Here is a 27,715-nt window from a genome sequence, read left to right as displayed (position 1 = left end):
ATCTCCCAAGTCTCTAACCAAGTCACCCTCACACAAAAGATCCTCATCCGTTTCCACTAAACCAATGTTATCTTTTCTATTCTAACCATTTTGCAAAAATTTCCATGAAGCACTATCCCGAGGGCAAAATACCATCAAGATTTATGTTTTTTATGCTTCAAGAACTAGACTCATTCTCTTCAATGGAATCAACCACTCTTGATTGGTTGACACATACTAATATATGGTCTCTCATTGCTAGCACTGAATTCAAATTCGATGACTCCATCTATGCACACATTTTGTTAGTACACATGTCATCATATAATTAGGTGTTATTTTATTTTTAATTCAAAATCATATAATTATATGATAACATATCATCTGCATATGTAACTATATATTTAAAAGTGTATACACATAGTTTTATTATTTTATAAAATAAATTTAGTTTGAATTATATTAGGTTTGATTCAATTTAAATTGAATTCAAAATTAAATTATTTTCAAACAAAATTCAATTTTCAAATTGTCGGTTTTAAATTGATATTACACTAATTCTTTTAAAATTGAGTCAATCTTGAATTAGAGTTTGTCCAAACTCAATCAAATTGAATCCAAACCTATCTTAAAACCATATACTCATGATACATTTTTGAAATATGTAACAATATTTTTCATAATATTAATTTGAAAATTTTAAATTTTGAATATTCAAAATTGTTGTTTCCATAAATTTACAAATATAGCCCCAGGAAAATGATAGAAAAATCAAAGTTTGATTAAAACATAAAAGACATGGTTGAAAGGAAATAGACAAAGAAAACTTCTGCCCTAACAAGGGAAAGAGAGACCAGGGAGAAAGAAGGCTAAACCCATTGTTTAGCCCATTAGTTTATTTCTCCTCTAATTATAGAATACAATTATTTACTTAAAAACACTTTTTAAGGTAATATTTTATATATAAACTGTAATTTTTAAACTAACATTTTATTATATGGTTAAGTAAAATTAAATTAAAATAAAGTAAATGTCTAGATTATCAGATCTTATTACATCATAATATGTTATTTTGTAAATATATATTAGTACCCACAAGAAATGTAAAAAAAAACTGAAATGATCAAATTTTGTACACAAACAAAACCCTAAATTCATATTTTATAACTTTAAATACCACAGGTAATTAATAAATATATAAATTATATAATTTAATTTTTTTTTTGAAAATTTTGGAATTTTAACTATAATTTTTTAGTTAAACTTGAACTAAATTTGAGTCAATTGTTTCTATTTCAAACTCAAGTTAAAAACTTTTCAATTCATTGAACTCAAACTTTGCTTTAATATCTTAGAGTCAAACTTTAACCAAATATTATTTAAATTAACTCAACTCAATTACATCACATCTGGTTACTCTAAAATAAGTTAGTTTATTATTATAAGTCATCACAAAAGAGCATAAGTTTTTTTTTTTTTTATTCAATAAACATAGTTTTTATATTTTGAAACAATATAATTTTGCATATTTATTTTTGAGTATTTAATTGGATACATAACTGAATATTATCTAATCACATAATAACACATTGTATACTAAAAAATATGTTGATTACTCATAAATTTAGGACTTATTTGAAGGCTTTTCAATACAATTCATTCTCTAGACTGAATAACTAATTGAAAATATTTATGCAATATTCTTGTTAACTAAATGAATAACTAATTTGTGTTAAGCTTGTTTAGCGATTTAAGAGTTTGTGATTGGCGTACACCTAGCTTTGGTTCCTGTGAATAAGTCAAACTTGGCTCGGCTTCGCACAAGATATTCGACTTAACTCTCTTAAATGACGTTGGTCATTTTAATTTTTTTTTAATAATGTGAGCCAAACATAGCCTCTATTCAGGTGCGAATTTAGGTTCATTTTCTCTACTACTCCCTAGCTCATATTTGTTTACCTCATGTTCGCACTCGGACTCATTTGAGCAAAACTCGTTTTAAACTTAAACAAACTTGCTTCGAATCCAATCCTAATTCTAGCGATTTGGATATTCGCCTCATATATTAAGTGAACAAGAGTATCATCCTCAAAACCTTGAGAATTTTCTTTGAATAAATTCAACCATGCACTCTTGGAAAACTCCGGCAGATCACAAACTGGATTACTGGTTATACAAGAAAGAGCAGAAATGTAGTCTTCTTTCTTGAGAGAGATGCAAAACCTTTCTTTGATGAGAGGAGGTTGGGGTTACGGTTCGCCTGCGCAAGGTGTTCCAAGTTGTTTCTCGTAGCTCTACCTACCAACAGAAATAGCAAGAACAATGATTTCATTGCTTCTATTTGAGGCTGAAAAGGAAAAAATAAAAAAAACAGAAAACTCACAATCCAGAATAAAGAAATTTTCTGAATTGTATTATGGTTTCAAATTTCAGTGACACTAACCCAGAGAGGTTAGTGAAAATAATGGAATATTAGAACTTTCAAAAAAAATGAATGAGTTTAAGTCTTTATCATGATTAGTGAAACTCTGATTTAATTGATGTGGTGGGTGTAGGTTAGACCATTGTGTTCCAAAATTTATCTGTTCAACCTACTCGGCAAGGAAAAATCAGCAACACCAAATGTCATTATGACAATTATATCACAAAGTTGAAGACATTCATCTTAATCAATGTTTTCAAGACCAGACTAAATCAATTGGTTCACCCTAAAACCGACCCACAAGTCAATCAGTTCTTATTAAAAATTGGTTCGATTAAAATCCGATCAAACTTGGTGAACTAGTCAAAGCTAACGGAATCGGATTTAACAAAGTCTTATTATCCAAACCCTTAATTTTAATTTCTATTCTATTTTTTGAGGGTTTTTTTTTTCTTTTTTTGCTTTTATTCAATCGAAATTTTATGTTTTAAAGAGTAAATATTCTTTATTATTATTATTAATTGTACAAATCTGATTTTAAAAATATTGGCCACAATGGCTCCGCGTGTGAGTCACATTGTGTTGAAGTAGGGCATATTGGTGTGTGAAACCCGTCGCAGCAACAAAAATTATCACTCGAAATGAAATTATTTTGAGAGAAGAAACCATAAATATACCCTTCCAGCTCCTGAAGCATCCAATATCATTCGGTGATGGCGTTTTGCGTTGAAATGGCGTCCCCTGGTGCAGCAATTTTTTTATTAATTACCTTATCTTATTCAATTTATCAGATAATACAAAATTTTATTAATTTTTAATTAAAAATAATAATATAACAAACAAAAAAAGAAAATGCCCCACTTTCATTTTAAATATTAAATAATAATTATTGCAATTTTAATTTTATTATAATTTTATATTTATTAATTTTTATGATATGATGAATCTATTTTTAATTAAAATAATAAATAAATATAGAATAATAATAATTATAAATTCATTAATTAATTTTATAATTAGACAATATTAAAATAGTTAATATACTAATAAAATAAAAATTATAAAAAAATAAAAGAATACATACTTTCTTTATATTAGTTTAATTAAATATAAGATTAATTTATATTTAATTATTTTCAAAATAATATAAAATAATTTCTAAATATTTTTTATTATAATCAACTAATTATTGTAATTATTACTTTTTTTTTATTGAGAAATCCCATTAGAGTAAGATTAATCATACTATATACGTCAAATTTTAAGTCTAATGATTAATTTTATAACTAATGAATTCGATAAGTTAAGAGTTTGCTTTTAGTATGTCATTAAAAAAAATTTGAACTTATGACCTTTTATATATGAAAATTTCTTTTTTACCACTTAAACTATCTCTTAAAGACAATTACTATAACTAATAGTGTTTTTAAAATCAAACTAATCTGGCCGGTTTGACCAATTAAACCATGAATAATCTATAATCCGATCTAATCAATAAATAAAAATTATCTTATTAAAAATTTGATTAAATTCAATAAATCTATTAAATCAAAAAAACTATTTAAAACTAACAAAATCATACTTACATAATTTTTATCTTATTAAAACTTTAAAAAGTTCTAATTTATAAGATTTTAATTAAATTAATAATTAATTTAGTATTAATTTTTATCTATATAACGAATTATTAATTATTTAATTAATATATTTAAAATTATGATTCTTACATTCTATATGTTTTATATTTAAAAAATATAATAAATATTTAATTTTATTTAAAAAAAATATAACATTTTAATAATAAATCAATAGATTACCTGAATAAATCAATCAAACTACTAGAAATCAATGAGAGTTAACCATTAATAATTAATTGGTATGTACTAAAAGTACTGTTTATATAATCATCAATTTGATTATTTTATTATTTAATATATATAATACTATAACAACATAAAACCACAAAAGAATCTACTTACATTACTGTAAATGAGGTCTCATCTTTAAAATTTGACTCTTAAATTTATCAAATAATTTTTTACTATATTTATATTTATTTTAATTAAAAATAATTAATTTTTTTATTGATACAAATATAAATAAAAATATTAACAGTGTATAATCATATATTTGTGAGTAAATTTATAAATATATATTTCAATGATGTACAATTGTATGTTTAAGGGAAATTATAATTGTTAAAAATATTAAGGATATTAATAAAAATTATAAGTGCTGTTTTGAAATTTAAAAAAACTTTGAAATGTTATATATTCTCCAACAGTTTTAAAAAAGGATTTAATAAAATACAATAAATTAAAATTGTTGTGTTTTAAAAATATATTTTAATTTTTACACTTCCAAAGAACTGAATTAAACATAACAAATTAAAATTACAAATATTATATTACAAACTATAAAAATTAAAATATATGAATGTAAATATAATATTTTTCAAAACAAGATGGAAAAAATATTCATTTGTCCTATTAAGTTTTCAAAAGAATAACATTTACATCTCCATTATATTGTTCACAATTCACTCTAATAAAAATGACATAAATACCCTTTGATCATTAAAACTAATTGTTGATTTTGATAGATGGGTAACAAATTAGTTTATTCAAACTTAAAATAGAGAATGTGCAATTTCATCACACTTTCTGTGGGAGATAGTCATTTAGCCTTTTATTATAATTAATAAGACTAATTTTGTGGTCATTTTTTATTTTATTTAGGTGATATAATATGTACTTAAACAATATTATAAAAAAAAAGCCCGGATGCTGACTTTTTGAAAATTTTATTTATATATCATAATTGTTTCTTTATCGTTAATTTAATTTTATTTATTAGATAAAATTATGTATATATATATATATATATATATATATATATATATATATATATATATATATATATATATATATATATATATAAATCTATAACAAAATATGTTATATTAGATCTTAAATTTTGTTTTAAAATAAATCATATATTTATTATTTACTAATATAATAAAATAATTGCAATACCCCTTATTATAAGAAAATTAAATTTTGGTATATCATTATTCATATTTTATCATAAATTGATTTTATATTTATTTTAATTAACAGATAAATTAGTATTTGTTTACAAAAAGAATAAATATTATTGATTAAAAATTAATTATGCATACAAATTATGTATTTAAGTCCAGTTAGGACACAATAAATCATTAAAAAAAATTTTAAAAATAGTTTCATTTCCTGGCAAAAAATGTATAAATAAAATTCAAATTTTAAAAATGGTTTACGCATTCTGGTGTTGAATTTTGAAATTGACATATCATAATGTTTTATTACAAACAATTGGATGCTAATAAATACAAGTAATTTGATATATCATAATGTAATTGAATAATGTTGAATTATAAATTAAGTAAATAATTGAATCATTTAATCATATAATGACATATTAACTATTACTATTCACTCTTACTATCATTTATATCTTAATCTAAAGTTCATATTGAATCGAGCATTCGTCTAGGCAACTATTGTTTCATGGGTCTCTCAATTACTCCCCTAATACACTATACATTTACTTTTGAAGAAGTGTATATTTTTTACTTAATATACATAGTTTCTATATTTTAAAATAATAAAACTACGTGTATCCAATTTCTTTCATCTAAGCAAGGTGCTTCCAAGTTATTTCCAATCGCTCTACCTTACCTATCTTCTCTATCTGAAAAAGGAAAGAACCACTTACTATGTGATCTAAAGTTAAATTATAAATAAGGAAATAAAATATACTACATTTCCATTGTAAAGTCAACGGATCAGCCTCGTGACATGGTCTTATTTAGTTGAAATAGAGTAAATAACATTTTCTCACCGAAGAGTTGACCTACAAACACTCTTCTACCCCTAATTGGTATAAATAACATTTTTTAATAAAAAATCAAACTCCATTAAAAAAACTGATAGTGTAAAGCCAAAATAGTAATTTTATCATAAATTAACATTCATAATTTGTTGTATTATGCTCAATTCTTTAGGGGTGTAGATGTTATTTTTGAAACTAATTAGATGTAGATGATATTTTAAAAATTTAGAAAATATTACAAATTTTTGAAATTTCCAAGAACGCCCAAAATTTTTCAAAAAAATCCCTAATATTTTAAAAAATTATGATTTACTCCTTATTATACGATTTTACGACAAAAACATCTTTATTTATAGGAAAAGAAAAAGAAATTGTAAGGGTAAAAAAATGAAAATAAGACACTTTTTATATAATTTAGGGTTATATGATAACTTTGAAAATTAAAATAGTATGTGTAAAATAGTAATTTTACTTACAGTATTGTTGTTTCATTAATATAGTTTAATTTTGGATAGAAAAGTGTTATTAATACTTGTTTTTGAATGGAAAATTGTTATTTATGTTAATTAGGGGTGAACAGTGTTTTAAGGTCAAACCTTGGATGAAAAAAATATAAATTACTCGTTGCAATATAATAAACCACAAAGATATGGTCTTACACAATGTAGAAAGATTGAAACATTAACCGTGCACTAAGCTTCTTATGTATTAAATGATATCATTAGCAAAATTGTGTTACTACTAAAACTATTAAGTTTGGGTTTATTCATGACAGAGTAACCCGACCTAATTGCAAAATAACTAACTTGGTATAAGCTGAAAGCAATTGAGTAATTGGAAGAGTAGTTAAAAAACAGCTAGACATATATACAAATGTCCAAAATGGCCTGTGTTAAAAATATTACGCATTTTTGGTTACTTTCCTCTCCTCTAAAACAAAAAGTTGCAGAACCCAAAATATTGAATGAAAAGAACCTCCTAAAATATATTTGGGTTATAGAATCCTTCAAAGTATATCAGGGTGAACATAATATCTTTTGAAATAAGATAAAAACTATCTATTTACCCTAATAAGTTTAAAAAAGAATATTTACATCCCCATAATATTGTTTACAACCAGTCAAACAAAAATGACATAAATACTTTTTTATAGTTAAAATTAACAATTGATTTTGACGTATAAATAAAAAATTAGTTTTGTTTTAATTTAATGAGTGGAAATATATTAATTTACAAAAGCTCGGGTAGGAAATAAATATTTGGCATTGTGTCATAATTAGTAAGATTAATTTTGTGTTTGGTTATGATTTTTATGCAGGTAATAATATAAATATTAAAACAATTTTATAAAGGAAAAATGCTCCGATGCTAACTGTTTAAAATTATTATTTACATTATTCATATAAAAAATTAAAAAAAAATCCATTATTTGTTCTCTATTGATAATAATGTTTCCATTATAAAAATATAGTAAATTAAATTATATATTTATTATTTTGTTAATATAATAAAATAATTATAATACTTTTTACTGTAAAAAAGCTTAATATTTAGGTATTTAATTATTAACATTTATCATAAAATCATTTTTTATTTTATTTTAATTAAAACATAATTTAATATTTGTTAATACAAAGAGTAAATATTATTGATAGGCCAAAAGACTTATTCCTACACAATGTTTGATATATCAACAAAGTCTTACTCTTTAAATTTCAAAAACTCAAAATGTTAATATCTTCTATTAGTTTAAAATTTAAATGACTCATTTACTATTTTTTAATATAACAACCAAAATATCCTCTTTAATTAATTAATTTATTTAAATTATTTAATTATATAAATAAATATAAATTATTAATTTAGTCTTTTTTTAATGTAATAACCTTTGTTTTAAAAATGAAATTTAAACAATTATCAATAAATTACCAACATGAAATTGCATAAAATTGGAAGCAGACTAACCATATCTCATTGACTAACTACAGAGATTTTATTCTACTGTCAAAAATTTTCTTATAATATCTTTTAACCTTTTTTTATTAAAAAAAAGGGCCACAAGACTTATTCTCACTCAAAGTATGTTGTTATTTCAAATTTTCACATTTAATTTTGAAAAACTCATTTATCTACCTATAGACAATTAACTCTTTTAGTTTTAAAGATAAAATCATCATTTTATCTATAATATTAAAAATAAGCTGAAATTTTATCTTTTTTCCTCCACTAAACTCTAAAACTTAATAATTTCACTCCTAAACCAAGTTTTAAAAAACAACATTTTTCCCCTATGGTTTAGTTTTCAATTCCCATCAACATCTCCAGCAGCCTCTCCCTTCGGCGATGTCTCTCTCGACATCTCTCTCTCCTTCGATCGGCTATTCAAGTTAGAAAGACGAAAAGCTTCATCGAGAAGATAATAACATATTATCTATGTAAATATGTACATATAGTAGTGCGCTCAATTTTTTTAGCCTTTGCATCGAGCTGTCAAGCTAGTCGTATCTCAAATCATACCACAAATTGTAGCTACAAAATCACCAGATCACTATTAACCACTCAGTTGTCAACATTAATTCTTAACTGACTCCTAACAATAAGATAAAAACAAATAACAAGGTGAAGAATTCAATCTCAAAGGATCGTCTTAAATGATCCAACTTTCCACTTACTTTGTCCTATAGAAAGAAATACAGATTTACTTGACCTTGAGGGGGGAAAAGGTCAACTAAAGAAATATATGGAGCTTAAAAATAAGATGCAATGTGGTCTCATAAATACGTCAATTTTAAATTATTTTGAAATTGTCTTTTTTGCATATTAGTTTAAGTTTCAACCTTTTATCTCCATCAAAAACTCAATATTCGCAAATTCAAAGTATGAAAATTTCTCCAAAAAAGATTCTTATGTTATGTAAGTCTTTCAGAAATAAGACAAAAAGGACCAATATGCCCCCACTAGTTTGAAGCTCATGTAAAAGTTACAATAGAGCAATAAGAAGACCTACCAACTTATTGATTAAGAAATCTTCAAGTTCACACACATTAGCAACTTCCATGTTCTTGCATAAGTTGATCATACATGAGGACATAGGAAATGTTCACACAAATGAATTGACAAAAATAATTTTCACAAAAGAATTACAGAAACTCCATAGTATTATCTGACTGACTCAAGTTTGACTTGAATAAAAAATAATTCAATTTGAGTTTAGTTTGAATTCGTTTAAAATGAGTTGAACTTTTTAATTTGAACTCAATTTTATGGTTGTTGAATTATATATCAAAAACCTAATTTTAGATATTATATATCGAGTATCATATTGTATAATTCAACTTTTAATAAATAAAATAATAAAAAAATATAATTAACATGTCATCATTTTGGAAAACATCACAAACACCTCTAAAAATTTTAAAATTTTTACATACATCTCTACTACATTATTATTTTCTCTAAAAAGTGTATCGATTTATATTAGTAATATATATCGTATCGTATGATATATTTACTATATTACACGATACGTTTATTATATCATATCAATTATAATATATATCATGATATATATTGTGTTTCATCTATATCGTATGGTAAAATATTGATAACTATACTCAGTTCATATTCGAAGTAAACGAATTCAAATTAGATTAAATTAAACTCAGTCAGCTTTTGAGTCTGAATTAGTTCAATTTAAATCTAACTCTAGCTGCAATTACTGCATCCTTCTAGACCATATGGTTGACCTATTTCAGGAGACTTCACTAATGCCTTTCCACCATTCCGTTATGAGTTTGCATGTATAATCTCTCATTGCCATCTTTCATGCTTCTTTTCTTCATAAATATACGTCGAATGTCCCTTCGCCCATTTTCACACACAACATAGTAACCTGGCACTCGCACAAGACCAATCGCTCAGTGAAATTACTAAAGACCCTTCATGTGTCAAAATTCTATTGGCTTAAACTCCCTGAACGCGTTTGATTTAGTTGCCAAGTGTCGCAACCAAAACTAATTAATTGCATGCCAATTTCCCCAAAAAACAAATATTTTTTCACTTTTTCACGCTTTTTCAGCAACTCAACTTTTAAGCACATAAATTTACTTATATACCCTTTTTCCTAACAGAATCTATTAACATTAACTAATGATGAGTGATATTTTGGGTTTTTAAAACTTAATATATAGGACTTGTCAATACATCAAACTTTGGGTGGGAACAAGTGTTTTAGTCTTATTATAGATAAAATAATTATGTGTACAAAATCTTTATTTAAGTCCGATTAGGACCTAATAAATCATAAAAAAGCATAAATATAGTTTTATTTCTTTATAATAAATATATAAATAAAATTCAAATAATTTTATTGTAATTTTGTTTTTCCGATGAGTTTTATGTCACTGTTACTTGCTTTTTTTAACATGATTTTATAATAGGTCAAAAGATTTATTCCTACTCAAGGTATTGTTTATTCTCATACTTTTAGTCATAAAATTTTAAAAACTCTAATACTCACAATTCTATTAAAAGTCATAGTTAGGATTAAGAGTAACAATGTTATTTAGTTTAAAATATTTAAAAAACTAAAATTTTATCACATTGCCCCCTTAGTTTAAAAATTTAACAATTTTCTCTACCCAAAGTTTGAAAAAGTGTCTATTTCCCCCTAGAGTTTGCATTTTTTTAGTGTCTTCTCTAGTGACTGGAGTCAACCTTCCCACCCATCTTCTGCCAACAACAGAAGAAGAAGGAAAGGCAATAGATCCACAGATCTTGTCAGTGACGAAGTGAGCATCATCCAATCATCATCTGAGAGCGACAAAGTGAGACATCAATGGAAGCGATCGTGACCTGTCTTCCTTCTTCAATTCGTCCATCAACAAAAGATGGGTGGAAAGGCAGACTGTGATCATCGGAGAAGACATTGGAAAAAAATGCAAACCCTAAGGGGTTCAAACTTTGGCTGAGGGGAAATTGCTAGGTTTTTAAACGAAGGGGGGATGTGAAAAATTTTTATTTTTTTAAGTATTTCTACCCTTAACCCTTATTGAGAATTTTAATAGAAAGGTCAATATTTAAGTTTTTAAAATTTTGCGGATAGGAATTTGAGAATATACTAAACTTTGGGTGGGAATAAGTCTTTTTGCCTTTATAATAAGAATTGATTTGCAAATAATTACAAGGTTAGTTGTTACAATGTATATTGAAGGTGGGTATGATCAATTTGCCCAAGACATCTCTTTAAATTATATGGTTTACCTATGTTGGTGTTGACTTCTTGTTAGGAGTTCGAGTTCAAGCCAATCTAAACTTGAATTTGAGTCAGTTCGAGTTCAACTTAGCTTAAAACTCAACATGTTTACTTTAAACCAGTTCGAGTTTAGCTCAACTTGAGGGAAGTTGAATTTGAGTTTGGTTCACATTATCAAGTCAAGCCAAAATTGACTAAAACAGTATCATTTTGATACATATTAGTCAAAACGATATTGTTATAATGGATACAAATCAAAACGATGTTGTTATAATAGATATAAATCAAAATAATGTTGTTTTAGTATATTTGAATCAAATTTTTCTAGATTTGTGAGCTTAATTAGTTGAGCACCACACAAACTCAAGCTTGACAATATAAAACCTTTAGGCTCAAGCTCACCTAAGTTGAGCTCATTTCAAACATTTTCGAGCTCAAACCAACTTGATTTGAATACACATTTACTTCTCAACAATAGTGTTTTAAATAAAAACAATTTAATATATTATTAAGTGAGTGAGTAATTTTGAATTAGAGATTAAATAAATACTTAAATCACATATCAAAATAATGACATGTCAACTATTTTCTTATTAACTCGAACATTTGTCAAGGCAACTATTGTTTCGTGGGTTTAGGATTTATGACTCACCATTTTTACTCAAAGTGCATTCAACAAAAAACTGATGTCTTATGAATTTGAAAGTCATCAATAGAGATGAATTCTAATTGAATTAAACTCAAATAAAAGTTAATTGTAACTTAAGTCAAATAAAAAAAACTTATTTTTTAGAGGAAAAAAGAGTATTATAAAATAAAAAATTATTCATTCGCATAATAATATATCAGTCTATTAATACTTGTTAATATCAATTGATTAGTGCATGAATTATATTCTAATTAATATCTACATTAATAGTGTGACTTATTGATAAGTCATATAATGTCTAAAATTAGGCCAATCTCCTAAGGTTGCTACGACAAATTGTCAAACTTGGTAATTTAAATTAATTTGTAAAGACTTTTAAAAAAAAAAATTAGGTCGAGGCTCATACAAAGACTTTTGAATTCGGGGACCACATTTAGGCAAGTGTCTATCTTACTATTACTTTTTCTTTGTCATTACATTTTTTAATTTAATTTAAGTTATTTTCATTACTAGTGTGAAGAATCTTTTGGAAGGATAGTTTAAAATGTCATAATACATATTAATAATGAAAAATATTATAATTTGACAATACGATTGTAATTAAAGATTTGGATCACTTTACTTAGTTCATAGTCAATACAACAAGTCATTTATTAGTTATGATCTTCTGATATTAATTATATAAAGTTAATGCTTAATAACAATTATGATCCTTAAGAGAAAGGGACACCACTAAAAAGAAGGCTAAGCCCTAAGAGAAAACTTTTTCCTTCTTCTCTAAAGGCGAAAGACTTATTCCCATTCAAGGTTTATTCTTTTTCCAAATTTTTATTTATTAATTTTAAAATAATTAGACCTCAAGAGTTAGTAAAATTGGTGAAGTATTAGAACTTACAAGGTTGAGTTCGAGCCTCTGTCATACTTATAAAACTTTGATTTACCTGATACAGTAATTGTGAGTCTAATCATTGTATTTCAAGTTTATCAATCTAACAAAATACTAGCAGGGTCCCAGGTTAATTAAAAAAAATTTTCAAAAATTCAAATACCTATTTGTTATTTGATAAAGTTTACAAAATCCGTTAGTTTTAAAATTTTATTCCTTTCCCTCCTAAACTTTAAAAACTAACAATCCCTGCCAAAAAAAACCTAATTTTTTTTCAGGTTTGAAAATCTACAATTTCCCGCCAAGCATTTAGGGTTTCCTATTTATAGGTTTGCAATTTTACACTAACCCCCTCTTTTTTTTTTCTTTGCGTCACCATATAGCCTTTTGGAATTTTTAGTTTTCTTTTGATCTAGTTCAGTTTCCTTATCATTTTTCGATGACTCTCTTCCTCCATCTCTAATGTCCTTTTCTCTACCTAAGATTCAGTTGACGTCAACCTCTCTTTCTCTCCAACGTTCGAGCTCCCTTCTGATGCCTTCATGATACAACTTCCTCCTGTCTCGTCATTGTTGCGTCTTCTATCTCTCTAATTTTGTGCCATGCTTTCCTCCTGGTTCTCACACAATGTCTAACTCTCTTCGTTGGTACCAACATCTTTCTTGGTGGTTCAAGTTTTTGGTCTCTCTTCGACAGTAATTGATTAGATTGATCAATGGTCTCAGTTCAAAATCTCAAGCTCTTTTTAAATTAAGAATGATTCATTTTCATTTAGAGACGAAGATGGCAATAGGAGACATAATCAAATGGAGTTAGGCAACGAAGAAGAAAGGTCATCACCGAATTTTGATCATTGGAGAAAAGTAGGTTGAAAATGAAACCATAGGGGGAAAATGTGATTTTTCAAAACTTAATCCTAGGAGAAATTATTAGTTTTCTAAACCATGTGGGAAATGAGATAAATTTTTATTATTTTAATATATTAGTTAAATCACTATTTTACCCCTAGAACTAGACCTGGCCACGGGCCGGTTTGGCCCATGAATCGGACCGAAACCGGCCCGCCTAAAACCAAAACCGGAACCAGCAGACCTAGAACCGGATTGAATCGGAACCAAAACTGGGGTTCTACGGTTCGGTTTCAGTTTACATAAATTGGAACCGTGAGACCGCCGGTTCACACCTGGTTTATGAACCGGTAGTTTACTGTGCTAAACCGAAAAAATTTGAATTTTTTTTGAATTTTTTTTGAATTTTTTTAAAAAAGCCAACGGTTTCCTGCGCAGGGAACCGTTGGCTTGAAGGGAAAATTGCAGGGGACCTACAATTTCTTTGAATCTCAATTCACCCTCCTATTTTTAATTTTTTTCAAAAAAGTTTTTTCCTATATATATCCCTTCAAATTCTATTCTCTCAAATTTCAGTCTCTCCACTCTCTCACTCAATCCTTAAAACTCTCATTCTCATTCTTTAAACTCTTAATACTCTTTCAATCTTTCAATTCAATCAAATTTTATTAAATTTAATTAAATTCTTTCTTAATTTTTTATTAATTTCAATTTCAATTTTTTTTATACAATTCATAATTAATTATAGAATTTATTTCTATAATTAATTTTATTTATTATTTATTTATTATCTTTTATAATTAATCATATAATTTATTTATATAATTAATTTTATTTATTGTAATTAAGTCCAAGCCTTTCTTTTAATTTTCAATTATTGTAATTAATAATTTAAAAATTAAATCAAGATCATGTATTAGAATTGACTGTTCAATATCGATTTCGAATCGAAACCGTCAGTTCCGAAACGAGGCCATGAACCGGAACCGACGGTTCCGAACCGTGTACGAACCGTTCTGTTACGGTTTCGGTTCAGGGTCCTTATGTTTTCGAACCGAAAACTGGCGGTTCATGAACCGTGGCCAGGTCTATCTAGAACTAACTGATTCAGTTAATTTTAATAGTCTACTGGTGACAATTTGAGTTTTTAATATTTAACAAATACTAATTTGGAAATTCAGCAAACCGTGGTGGGAATAAGTCCTTTGACCCCTTCTCTAATTATGTAATACAATTATCTATTCAAAAGAGAATTTTACAATAAACCTTTAAATCATATGTTAACATATTAGTTTATACATAAACTTTAATTACCACTAGAAATGTAAATAAAGTATAAGTTTCAAATCTTATTTTTTATTTTTTTAAATACAAGGACTAATGAATAAATATATAAACTACATATTTAAACTAGATTTTTGAAAGTTTTGGAATTTCATTGTAATTTTTTAGCTAAAGAACATGAATAAGCTGTTTGATAAAAAAAAAACAAAAGATTAAGATTAAAATGAAGATGAAGACCTAGTTTTGGAGTACACGCCATGTGGTTGTGGAGTCCACACGACAATGATAAGTATTAATGGAAACCGTGTGGACTCCACAATTGGCGTGCGAACTCCAAAAGTGAGTCTTCATCTTCCTTTTAATCTTAACCTTTTGTTTTAGGCCAAAAGATTTATTCCCACCTAAGGTATAGTGAAAATTCAAAGTGATTTTTATTAACTTTTGAAAACCTAAATATCTATCAATCCGTTAATTTTTGTTGTTACAACTAGGGATAAAATCATCATTTAGAGTTTTTTATTTTCACCCTTAATTTTGATGGATGAAATTAGCTTTAAAATGTTCATTCCAAAGCAAAACTAAAATGATCCCTAAATATAAATTTTAAATTTTGTTGGACGAAATTAAAGTTTCATCCCCTAAATGATCAATTTGGGACAATATTGAAATCATAATAAAATCATTTATTTACCATTTTGGAATAAAAATAAAATCATCATTAAAATTATTATTCTGGGATGAAACTAAAAATGTCTTTAAAAACAAAATCTAAGTAAAATTATCATTATGAGACAAAAATAAATTTGTCTCTAAAATTATCATTTTAAGATGGAACAAAAAATATCTCTAAAAATGAATCCTAAGTTTTTGGGAACAAAATTAAAATTTCATCCCTTGAAATTATCATTTTGGGATGAAATTAAAATTGTCACCAAAAGTAAATCCTAAGTTTTTTAGGACGAAACCCTAAAATTATAATTTGGGATGAAAATAAAAATATCTCTAAAAATGAATCCTAAGTTTTGGGGGATGAAATTAAAATTTCGTCCACTAAAATTATTATTTTGGGACAAAACTAAAATTATTCATAAAAATAAATCCTAGATTATGAGACAAAAATAAAATTGTCTCTAAAATTATCATTTTGAAATGAAACTAAAAATGTTCTAAAAAATAAATTTTAAGTTTAATGCAAAAATAATCATTTTGGGATAAAATGAAAACTTTATCTCTAAAAATAATATTATAAGATAAAATTAAAATCATCTCTAAATATTTTGTCTTTAAATTAAATATTTGATGTATTATACTTTAGTGTTGAAAATAAGATGATGCAATGAAGATGTTATTTTATTTATAAAAATACCTAGTTATATACATGGAGAAGAATTGATTGCAAAATAACGATAATGATATTCAATATTTACGGAAAAATAGAGCAGAAATAAAATAAAATAATAGGGGAGGCAATCCTAATTGGTCTAATAAAATTCCATAAAGTAAAAGATTGAAATTGGGATTAAGATGAAGTTAATATAAGAGGTTTGAGTTTCTTTTTATTTGGTGAGTAGAGTTATGAATTGAAGAGAGATATTTGATATATATATATATATATATATATATATATATATATATATATATATATATATATATATATGATAAAAGATGAATAATTAAACATCTTATAAACTTTTAAATATTAAAACTACTTTACATGACGTTTTAATTTAAACAAATAAAATAATTTAAAGATAAAATTATAATTAATCATATCATATTAATATGAGTACTATTAACAAAATAAGACATTATCTATATTATTTAATTGACATAAAATTGTTCATGATCATAATTTCCTACATTTAAAAATAAACAAGAAAAATTCATTTATGTTTCAACTTTATTCACCGATAAAATAGAAAAATGAAAACGAGGAGAAGGGAATTAGGATTACTACAACAGGAGAATTATGAGCGCAATTAGCCAAGAGAAATTGGTTACTTTTCTCTGATCGTGCTGAAAAATTGAACTCTGAGACACAGGAAGTGAGAGGTCTAGCTGGCTCTAAAATATATTAGGTAGGATGCTGTGGAATTCAACCATTGATATATCAATGAAGAAAACCACAGCTTTTATCGGTGTTAGAAAAAAGTCACAACAAAAAAAAAACAAAAAACAAAAGATTATGATTAAAACGAAGGTGAAGACCCACTTTCGGAGTCCACACCCCATGTGATTGTGGAGTCCACACGGCTTCCATTAGACCTCTCACTCCTCGTATCTTGAGTTCAGTTTTTCAGCTCTACTAGATAAAAGTAACCAATTTCTCTTGGCTAATTGCGCTCATATTCATCGGTAATTCTCTTGTTCTAATAATCCTAATTCCTTTCTTCCATGGCATTTTTGATTGACCCCCTTGTCTCTCAACTCTTCGAGGGGTTGCTTCATGTATTGCGATCTGATGAGGTGCGGGGATTTGCCAGGCAACTTGTTGGAGGGGTAGATTCAGAGCTAGAAGCTCTCGAAAAAAAGTTGAGAATGATTAAAAATCTGCTCGACCGTGCAGAAGACATACAACTGACGGATGGGCCCTTAAAAGAGTGGCTTGACGATCTTCAACACTGGGCTTATGATGCAGAAGACGTGCTGGATGAGTTTTCCTATGAAGCTTTGCGACGGAGACTCAAGGTAGAACAGCAGGCAAGCTCTAGCAACGGATCGAGGTTCCTCTGTGCTAATTTTCCTGGCCCCTTGTTCAATGTTAAAATTGGCTCCAAGATTAAAGAGATCAATAATCGGTTGGAACAACTCCACCAGCAAAGATTATTGATGAAAGACCTTCCTGTAGGAACACCAAGTAATGTCACACCGCAAAGACCAGAGGAAACTTCAAGCGTGCCACCTGAAAAATTTGTCCATGGCAGAGATGAAGATAAAGCCAAACTAGTTGAGATGGTGAAAAGCGATCCACCTTGTGGTAACAACTTTCGAGTGATAGCCATAGTCGGCATGGGAGGGATCGGCAAGACTACAATTGCTCGAGAGGTGTACAATCACAAGGAACCGGAAGGCTTCGAATTAAAGAAAAACGCTTGGATCTGTGTTTCTACCAATTTCGATATTTTAACGATCTCAAAGAGTCTCCTTCAGTCATTAAAAGACTCCACGTCCTCCATTCCTAGTGATTTAAATGGAGTGCAAGTTGAACTGCAAAAGGCAGTAAGTGGGAAAAAATTCTTGATAGTATTAGATGATGTTTGGAAGGTGAAATACAACGACTGGGAAAAGCTAACGTCTCCTTTCAAAACTGGTGCACGCGGAAGCACGATGATCGTCACAACACGCGATGAAAATGTTGCAAAAACAATAAGATGCTCGGATACTTATCATTTACCATGTTTATCCAATGAAGCTTGTAAATCCTTGTTTCAGGAGCATGCACTTCCAACTGGTACAGCTGCTTATACAGACCAAATTACAGAGACAATTTATGAGAAGGTCCTTAAAAGGTGTAGTGGCCTGCCTTTGGCAGCAAAGACCCTTGGTGGTCTTCTACACTCTAAGTCGATTGATACTTGGGAAGAAATACTGGACAGCAAAATATGGAATTCTTCTAAAGAAAATGATGCTCTCCCAGTATTAAAGTTAAGTTATCTTTATCTCCCTCCTCATTTAAAAAGATGTTTTGCTTACTGCACAATTTTTCCAGAAGACTATGAGTTCAAGGAGGAGGAACTTGTACTTTTGTGGATGGCAGAAGGTATCGTTCGACCAACTGATGGGCAACTGGATGAGACAAGTCAGTATTTTCGTGATTTATATTCAAGGTCACTTTTTCAAAAGTCAAGTAATTATGATTCTACATATGTAATGCATGACCTTCTTCATAATCTAGCTGAATCTGTTTCTAAAGAATTCAATTTAAGCTCCGAGCAAGTCATTATCAAGCTATCGGAATGTAGTGAAAGGATTCGTCATTTTTCTTATATTCCTTATAGAATAGAGGGAGAAGACAGATTCAGAGGCTTGGAAAAACTTAGGAGTCTAAGAACATTCTTGCCGCTGTTCATGAGCTCTTCCTATTACGGTGAACAATTTATAAGTGCTAAGGTTATTTTTGACTTGTTGCCACAATTAAAGAAGTTGAGAGTATTGTCCTTTGAACGGTACTGCATCACTCATTTACCTGATTCAATTGGAGATTTGATGCATCTAAGGTATCTAAACTTTTCTTACACCAGGATTAACTGTTTGCCTGAATCAACATGCTCTTTACTGAATTTGCAAACTTTGTTATTAAAAGAATGTTCTTGTCTCATGAAGTTACCTTCTAACTTGAGAGATTTGACCAATCTATATCATCTTGATATAAGTGGTCAGAATTCATTGAAAGAAATGCCATCCGGAATGAAGGAATTGAAAAATCTCCGAATGTTATCTGATTTTATAGTGGGCAAAGAATCGAGTTCTAATTTAGAAGATTTGAAGAGCTTAAATTTTCTTAAAGGTGAGCTTTGCATTTCAAACTTAGAGAATGCAAAGCAAACATGTGGGTTTATATTAAACAACAAAAGAGATTTAAAAGTGTTGTCATTAGAGTGGGGGTCTCAATTTGATATCCCACAAAATGAGGGAGAAGAAAAAGATGTTCTTGAGATGTTGAAACCTTATAGCCATCTAGAAGAACTAACAATTAGATCCTATGGTGGTTTAGAATTTTCATCTTGGTTAAGCACTTCATCATCACTCTCTAAATTGATGGTCCTCAACTTAGAAGATTGTGAAAATTGCACAAGCTTGCCTTCTCAAAGCCTATTGAGCTCCCTTAAAGTGTTAAAAATCATAAACATGCCAAAACTTGAAAGAATAGACATGCAAAGTCCTTTCAATTCATTGGAGATTCTTTGTTTTCAGGATTTGCAAAAATGTCAATATTGGGACACAAAAGGGGAAAATGAGAAGGTTGAGAGATTTCCTAAACTTCGTGAGCTTTCAATTATTGAATGTCCTGAACTTACTGTGGAATTGCATGATCATCTTCCTTTACTGGAAGAACTTGTGATTAATGTGTGTGCAAAGTTGATGGTTTCATTCTCAAGTTTTCCAAAGTGCACCGTGTTCAAAATTGATGAGTGTAAGAAAGTGGTGCCTACTAGTAGTTCTATTGATGAGATAATGTCCTTTAAGTCTGAATCTCTTCCAAATATTGCAGATTCAAAGTATGAAAATTGGTTGAGTCAAAATTTCAATTGTGTTGAGAAGACAATAAAATGGAGTCATAGCCTCACCTCTGTTAAAAGCTTAAGTATAACAAATTGTAGTATTTCATTTCTAAACACCATCTTTCTTCCTAAATTGAGTGATCTTAAGATTTCCGATTGTGAGGCTCTAAAATCTTTACTGAAAAGATTGAAGCAAAACAACATAGAAAGGTTGGCAATTAGCTACTGTCATTCTTTATTATTCATTGCTAGAAACACTCTGCCTCGGTCACTAAAACAGCTGGAGATATCAGAGTGTAAGAAATTACATCATTTGGAAGGTATCAGTTCTACTCTTCTTGAATCCTTACAGATTTATAGTTGCGAATCTCTCACGCATCTATCATCACAAAGATTGTTGTCTAACACACTCAAAACCCTAGTCATTCAAAGTTGTATAAATCTGACAACATTATCACCAAGAAGCAGGGGCGTATATAAAAAACTTGAAGTCCTCGCTATTTGGAATTGTCCAAGGCTGAGGTCAATAGAAGAGGCATTTCACAGTACATCGTGTCTTAAAAGGATGTTTTTAAATGGTCTTCAAAATCTTGATTTGTTCGGCATACAGAATCTTACTAGTCTTCAAAATTTGTACATAAGAAATAGTTCGATGTCGTTGCCAATTGAAGGTATTTCAACTAGCCTAACCTCTCTCGAGATAATTGGAAATGTTGAAATGAGTAAGACACTAATTAGATGGGGATTGCACAAACTCACCTCTCTTAAAACACTTCAGATAAGTGGATTTGAAGATCCGGAGTTGATTATATCAGAGGACCAACAAATGCCCCGTTCTCTTGAAGATTTGACCATCTCTACTTTGACACCATTCAGATCTATTTTAGACTTGGGCACACTCTCCTCTCTTAAGAGTTTGCGCATTTGGAATTCAAATCTCAACTCAATTCCAAACCTAGGAAGCCTTGTATCACTTAAAAGCTTCAGTATTAAGGAGTGCCCAGAGATCAAATCAATTCCAGATTTTGGAAGCCACTACACCCTTGAAGACTTGCGTGTTTTTCGATGCCCAGAGCTCGTTTCAGTTGCATGCCTGAGAAATCTTACTTCTCTTCAAACCTTGTGGATTTCCGATTGCCCAGAGCTCAAATCAGTTTCATGCCTGAGAAATCTTACTTCTCTTCAAACCTTGTGGATTTTAGATTGCCCAAAGCTCAAATCCCTCAGAAGCCCGCCACCCTTACTTCTGGAATTAAGAATTTGCGGATGTCCATTGATAATAAAACATTGGAGGAGAGGTAAAGGGAAGTATTGCTCAAAGATTGCTCACATCCCTAGAGTTAGAATCGACGGAGAAGTTCTCTTCAATTCAAAGGAGTAAGAATTGAGTTGAATTAATTGCAATCAAAGCATGAAGTCAGATAATCATCTCTGTTTCATTCAATTCAAGGCGTGTGGTTTTATCCATAGCTTTTTATATTGACAATGTATTTTATATCCTGTGTCTTAAGTTAAGTTACTCTTATTTTAACTTACCAGATGATCATCATCACATCAAGGAGACAACCACAGTGGGCAGGTAATTTGAGCATCTTGTATTTATTAAAAAATTAACTTCAATAATAATGATTTGAATACAGATAAGATCATGTTTAGTCTCTTGGAACAAGTGCTCTGCCTGAATTTTATGTTTTCTATAGCAGGAAGCAAGTGAAGCGTTGATTGAATTCAAAGTTGGAGGAATAGTCTATTAGGATACTAAATGTTCGCTCATGTTTTTACCTTAAAAGGATTTTTCAGCTTTTCTTGGTGCACAAAAAGGTAATTGAAGAAAGTTCTCAATTCAAATTCCAATATTTGCAATTATTGAAACATATATCTGCTAAATTTTCCTTCCAACTTCATGTAAGCAAATTTGGTAAATATCCCTCATTTGCTTAGCTATATATATATATATATATATAGAGAGAGAGAGAGAGAGAGAGAGTTTTTGATTTGAAATTTTGCATCAATCTTTATTTTCTCTTACGTAAATAATATAATACACGTCCATAGCACCTTGGTTTTAAAAAATCCCTTTTTTAAATTCCTTTAAAGTAAAAAAGTAATTGAGATGGAGAAACAATTGGAGGCAGAAGTTCGCTCATGGACATAAAAAGGTAATTGAAGAAAGTTTTCAATTCAAATTCCAATATTTTGCAATTATTAATACATATATTCGCTTAAATTCCTTCATAGGATGATCGATCCACTTCGTCGTTGGGGTGAATTGAAAGTGATTATGGTTCAAAAATTCCAAAATTTCAGAGAGGGCTTCCTGGATATGTAATAAATCTTATTGTCACTCCATTGCACCAGAAGCGTATTGTGGTGATAGCAGGAATTTAAAGGCCGAAAAATTGTGGCAACAGAGCAGCAAATGTCCGCTGTAAGAATTTGGCAAACTATGTTCACATCTTGTTTTTATTTTCCATTCAAGTGCAACTTTCATCTTCTTTATCTGAATTCAAAATTGTTATTTGTTGTCTAGATATATTGTTGAAATCATATACAAGCAATTATTTGAGTTCTTCATGATTTAAATGTACAACTGGTCTCTTACTGAAATTTGAGTGAGTTTTTTTTATGCTTAAATCATTTGTTATTTTGGGTAGGTTGTTTTGTGTTTTTGTTCTCTAATTTTCTACTCTTTCTCTTATAGGTTTGTTAGATTGTTCATATCGTGAGATACAACCCTATGGTTGGTACTTGAAGGAAGTTCAAGACCAACAAATGAAAGAATTTCAACTTAAAGTTCAAGCGGAGTTTGAACAACCTGAACAAGATACTCTATGTATTTCAGATATGGGTATTAACAACTGAAAGTAAGTGACTTTAAAAAGTAATTCAGTAAAAGGTAAGTCTTTGCATTATGTGTTTGATTTCAACTTTGTAATTGACAATTGAATTTTAGCTTAGTGATTTGATTTGAGCCGGACATGGTCCCATGGATGTAGGCTAAGATATATCTTAGCTGAACCATGTAAAAATCCTTGTGTCTTCTTTACTTTCTGCACTTAATTTGTGTTTTGATGACTTTGCTTGAGAGTGAAGTGAGAGACAAATTTCCCTTAATTAATCAAAGCTGAACAACCAAAACCATATCACAGACTTCCATAGGCACCACAACAGAAGCAGTTTCTTTATCCGAAGAAAATTGATCTGTTCGTATTATCCTCTTCAAATAATCAATCTAACTTAATTTCTAAAAAATAAAAATCTAGTAGTGATGTAAGAATTAAGCCAAATTTGTAGAACTATGACCATCAGAAACTTCAAGGTCTAGTGTATCAATAACTTGAATGAGTTTACATGAAGTATTCATAAAAAGTTATGCTTGGCATTCAGATCACATTTCAACTATTGAGAACCTTCCCTTTGCAAACAAAAATTAGGAAGGCAAAGGAGAAGAAAGCATTTAAATTTACAAAATAATCCCAATTTGACCGATCCACAACAACAGGTTTCATTTTTCACAGGAACATACAACTCAAACAACATGATTTACAGAAAAGAAATTGGTGCAAGTTAATTCAATCAATCTTCCTAAAAATGAAGCTAATAAAACATTTATACTGTGTCATCAGTATTTCAATGTCGAATAAATTCTGATCACTATACTAGACATATATTAAGCAAATTATGATCATGCACCAAGAATGTAATAGACCCACATGACACAATGGTATAAAACATCTAGCCATATACATGAATTATGAGGATTCATAATGATAATAAATACTTGTGAAAACATCTTATGTGTAAGAGGGTGCATTTGATCTGAACTGAACCAAACCTATGAGTGGCTCAAGTTTCCTCAAGTTCTGATCGAAACAATAATATGTAGCTCGAGCTTGAGCTGATGCACAGTGACACTGGAGTATTGCTAGCAAGGTGAATGCTCTATCATTGGAAAGGTGAACAATTAATATTGTTGGTAAGATAAACAATGTCTAGTTGACTTGTCATTGAGTCATTACCATTTTAATAGTGTTAAAAGCACAAAGGCATGACAAGCTTTGCAACTAGTGCTCCAAATATGATTCAAGTAAATATCCTACAAGCTAGGTAGCATGGGAACGAAAATGCCACAATGTAGAAACAAAAATGCTAAAACTTATTTTCTAAAAAATATAGGAAATAGAAACATGAAAAAACGTATAAATATAAAAATATAAAGGTTTTTCCATAAATAATAAATTCTATTAAAAAAAAAATACAACAATCTATATTTCTTTAAGAAATAATAAAAATACAACTTTTTAGCTACAATAAGATGCATATTCAACAAATTTGATCTATCAACCGACAACTAATAAACAATGTATATTTTGACAAAATCGATTTTTCAAGCATTCTCCGATATTGGAGAAGCGGAAAATAGAGAAGAGACGAGTTTAAACACTGAAGAGGAGAGAAGCTTTAGACATAAAAAAAGAGAGGAGACAAAATCAAAGTTATAATTTGAAATTGTAAAGGAGAGTAAAACATGAAATAACAAATGACCTAAACATATAAAAATGTAAGGAAGGTGAAGTTGATTATTTTAAATTTGAGTTAATCTTGAGCTAGATATTATTTGGGTCGACCTGAATTATATCCTACCCTACCTTGGATTATAGATAGAAATAAATTTGTACTCATATTATAACCATGTAAGCATATAGTATATTTTAAAAATATTCGACAATATATTTAATAATAAATAGTGATTATTTTAATTTTTAAAATTTTGATTAGTTAAAATTGTTGCCCTAAGAAAATGATAGAAAAATTAAGGTTTGATTAAAACACAAGATGACATGGTTGAAGGTGATAGGACAAAGAAAACATCCTTAAAGAGAAGAAAAGAGGGAAAGGGACATCACTGAGAAAGTACACTCGACCTATTGTTGGGACTATTAACTCATTCCTCTCTAATTATAGAATACAACTAGACTCGACCCATTGTTAAGCCTATTAACTTATTCCTCTTTAATTATAGAATACAACTAGACATGGTCATGGCCATCCCAAACCAAATTGAGCGTGGCTTGTTATATCCATTAGTCATGTTGTGCCAACATGCGATATGATAAGGCTCTGGACACTATCCATGACCCTTTAGATTATGCCTCTATAGGCTTTTAAAAGGTCAACCCTCAATATTATATGTTTATTTTTATTTTTTTAATGAACCTAAAAGCTGGATCCTAATACCCTCCGCACACAACCTATAGGTTCGATATGATTTATGAAAATTATAATTTATTTTATTTATTTATTTCTGTCATTTTCATCGCTGTAATTCTTAAAATAAAATCTCAATAATATTTGAAGATCTTAATACTAACATATACTTTCATTTTGACAACTTAAGAAGTTGAAAAAGAATTATTTATAAATTTCATTTTAATTACTCGGTTAATACATTTTATCATTCAAAAGACAATATTATATACTAATACTTCATATACAAACAGTTATTATTGACGTATACAAATAAATTAACATATTATCACATGATAAAAAAATTTTGAATTGCAAGAGTAAATTACTCAATGACTTGATGATATTTCAAATTGCTTATCTACCTGGTTCACCTGCACAAGGTGCTTCCAAGTTGTTTCCAGTAGCTCTACCTGCCAGCAGAAATAGCAGGAAACAGTGATTTCATAGCTTTGATGGAGGGCAAAAATGAAAAAAAAAAAAACAGAAAACTCGCAATCCAGAATGAAGAAATTTTCTAAATTGTATTATGATTACAGAAATCAGCAACAACAGATGCCATCAAGACAATTATATCACAAATTCGGAGACATTCGTCTCAATGGCTCTACATGAGTTAGTCAAACAGTGTCCAAGTTTGGCATATTGGTGTGTGCAACCCATTGCAGCAGGTATAAATAAGCACTTGAAATGAAATTAATTTTAAGAGAACTCAGAACATACCCTTCCAGCTCTTGAAGCATCCAATATCATTTGGATATGGCGTTTTGCATTGAAATGGAATCCATGCTGCAACACTTTTTTATATACATGCTCAAGGTCATCCCATCTCTTCTCCGCAATGCATGCATCTAACATGGTGTTGAATGTGCAGATATCCGGTACCACTAGACCCCTGTTATCAGGGCCCCTTCTGGAAGAGCTTCTTTGCTTCCTCAAAGAAACCATTTTCCAGATAAGCTTTCAACATTATGTTGCAAGCAACCAGATTGGGAAAGCGGAAGCCCTTCATTTGGTTGAAGATCTCTGCAGCGTTTTCAATGTTCCCAGAGTCCAGACAAGCTTGAATTAATCCAGTGTAAGTTACCGCCAAAGGCTTGCCTGCGACCTTAATATCTTTTCCATCCTTAAAAGGAAAGAACCAAGTTAAGTCATAAATCAAAAAATAAAAATGTCTACATTTCCATTGTAAGGTCAGCAGATCAGCTTCGTGTCGTGATCTTATATAGTTGTAACATAATAAACCACAGAGATATGATCTTACACATGGTAGAAAGATTGAAACCTAATGTCACAGCTCAAGATTAGTGAGTGTGACGAGGGCTTGGGTAGACATGGTTGATGGACATACTTAAGAAAAAGTGTGCGTAGTTGTTGGTTTCGTGAGTGTGTTGTTATTTGTTCAGGACACTCTAGCCACAAGACATACACAATGTAGCAGGGGGTGCATTGAAGGGAGATTAGACCACTCTTGTACAAATTAGTTGGAAGCTAGAGCCGCTACCCCCGAGTCCAAGGTAGGACGAAATCAATGACCCTAAACTATAATATGGGCATATGGAAAGTTGATCCTCTCGTAGACTGTATTAGGGATGCCGCACAAGCAAGTCGGAAATTTTAGCCTGTGACATATCTACCTGAATTAGTGCTTCTTGCCACCTTCCACACTACAAAGACATTTTGCAAGGTCATAATAAAGGGTAGTTGAACCCACAGTTCCTCTACTTTCCATGCCTTGAACAGCCAAAACAGCCTCATCTATTTTACCTTCTCTCCAAAGAGTATTCACAAGAACGGCATATAACGGAGAGCCATTTGTAAAATGAAATTGCACGTAATTGCATGCAGAAACAGGTTAGATCACTGAAATACCTTTATATACTAAAGCATTTGGAATAAAAGACTTCTGCACTTCCCTGAAAAAATCATGCACCAAGTTGTACTTTCCAAATGCCAACATCACATGCGTATGCAAAAATATTGCCGGTAATAAATTGTCACATTTTCCTGATGATTGATGCAACTGAAATGACTAAAGCCAAAGAAAACCA

At 29.2% G+C, this 27,715-nt stretch overlaps 3 protein-coding genes across 16 annotated transcripts in view; 1 reads left to right on the top strand and 2 right to left on the bottom strand.

Moving 5' to 3' along the window:
• The window catches only part of LOC123218328 (pentatricopeptide repeat-containing protein At1g30610, chloroplastic-like), a 147,603-nt gene that overhangs the window by 56,616 nt on the left and 63,272 nt on the right, over positions 1-27,715 (bottom strand). The gene's annotated exons all lie outside the window — the stretch shown is intronic.
• Positions 1-27,715, top strand: part of LOC123218322 (putative disease resistance RPP13-like protein 1) — a 137,898-nt gene that overhangs the window by 64,655 nt on the left and 45,528 nt on the right. Inside the window, exons 1-7 of one of the 13 annotated variants that reach the window (XM_044639716.1) lie at positions 17,400-21,867; positions 21,957-21,996; positions 22,121-22,238; positions 22,515-22,576; positions 22,656-22,845; positions 22,948-23,029; positions 23,119-23,492. In XM_044639716.1, coding sequence (XP_044495651.1) covers positions 17,590-21,798 — 4,209 coding nt within the window. In that variant the 5' untranslated portion in view covers positions 17,400-17,589 and the 3' untranslated portion in view covers positions 21,799-21,867; positions 21,957-21,996; positions 22,121-22,238; ... (2 more) ...; positions 22,948-23,029; positions 23,119-23,492. Of the gene's footprint in view, positions 1-17,398; positions 21,868-21,956; positions 21,997-22,117; positions 22,577-22,655; positions 22,846-22,947; positions 23,030-23,118; positions 23,493-27,715 lie in introns of those variants that run through there. The other 12 variants (XM_044639731.1, XM_044639732.1, XM_044639727.1 and 9 more) reach the window with 12 other exon arrangements.
• On the bottom strand, positions 25,876-26,731 carry LOC123218334 (pentatricopeptide repeat-containing protein At1g30610, chloroplastic-like). Its single transcript, XM_044639758.1, has 2 exons — positions 26,388-26,731; positions 25,876-26,077 (listed from the first exon to the last, which is right to left on the bottom strand). The coding sequence occupies exons 1-2, from the start codon at positions 26,610-26,612 to the stop codon at positions 25,994-25,996; spliced, it is 309 nt and encodes a 102-aa protein (XP_044495693.1). The 5' UTR covers positions 26,613-26,731; the 3' UTR covers positions 25,876-25,993.

This window comes from Mangifera indica, chromosome 6 (assembly GCF_011075055.1).
Source record: "Mangifera indica cultivar Alphonso chromosome 6, CATAS_Mindica_2.1, whole genome shotgun sequence".
NCBI lineage: Eukaryota > Viridiplantae > Streptophyta > Magnoliopsida > Sapindales > Anacardiaceae > Mangifera > Mangifera indica.
Note: the sequence above shows the minus strand (reverse complement) of the source record. Positions and strands in the feature narration are given on the sequence as shown.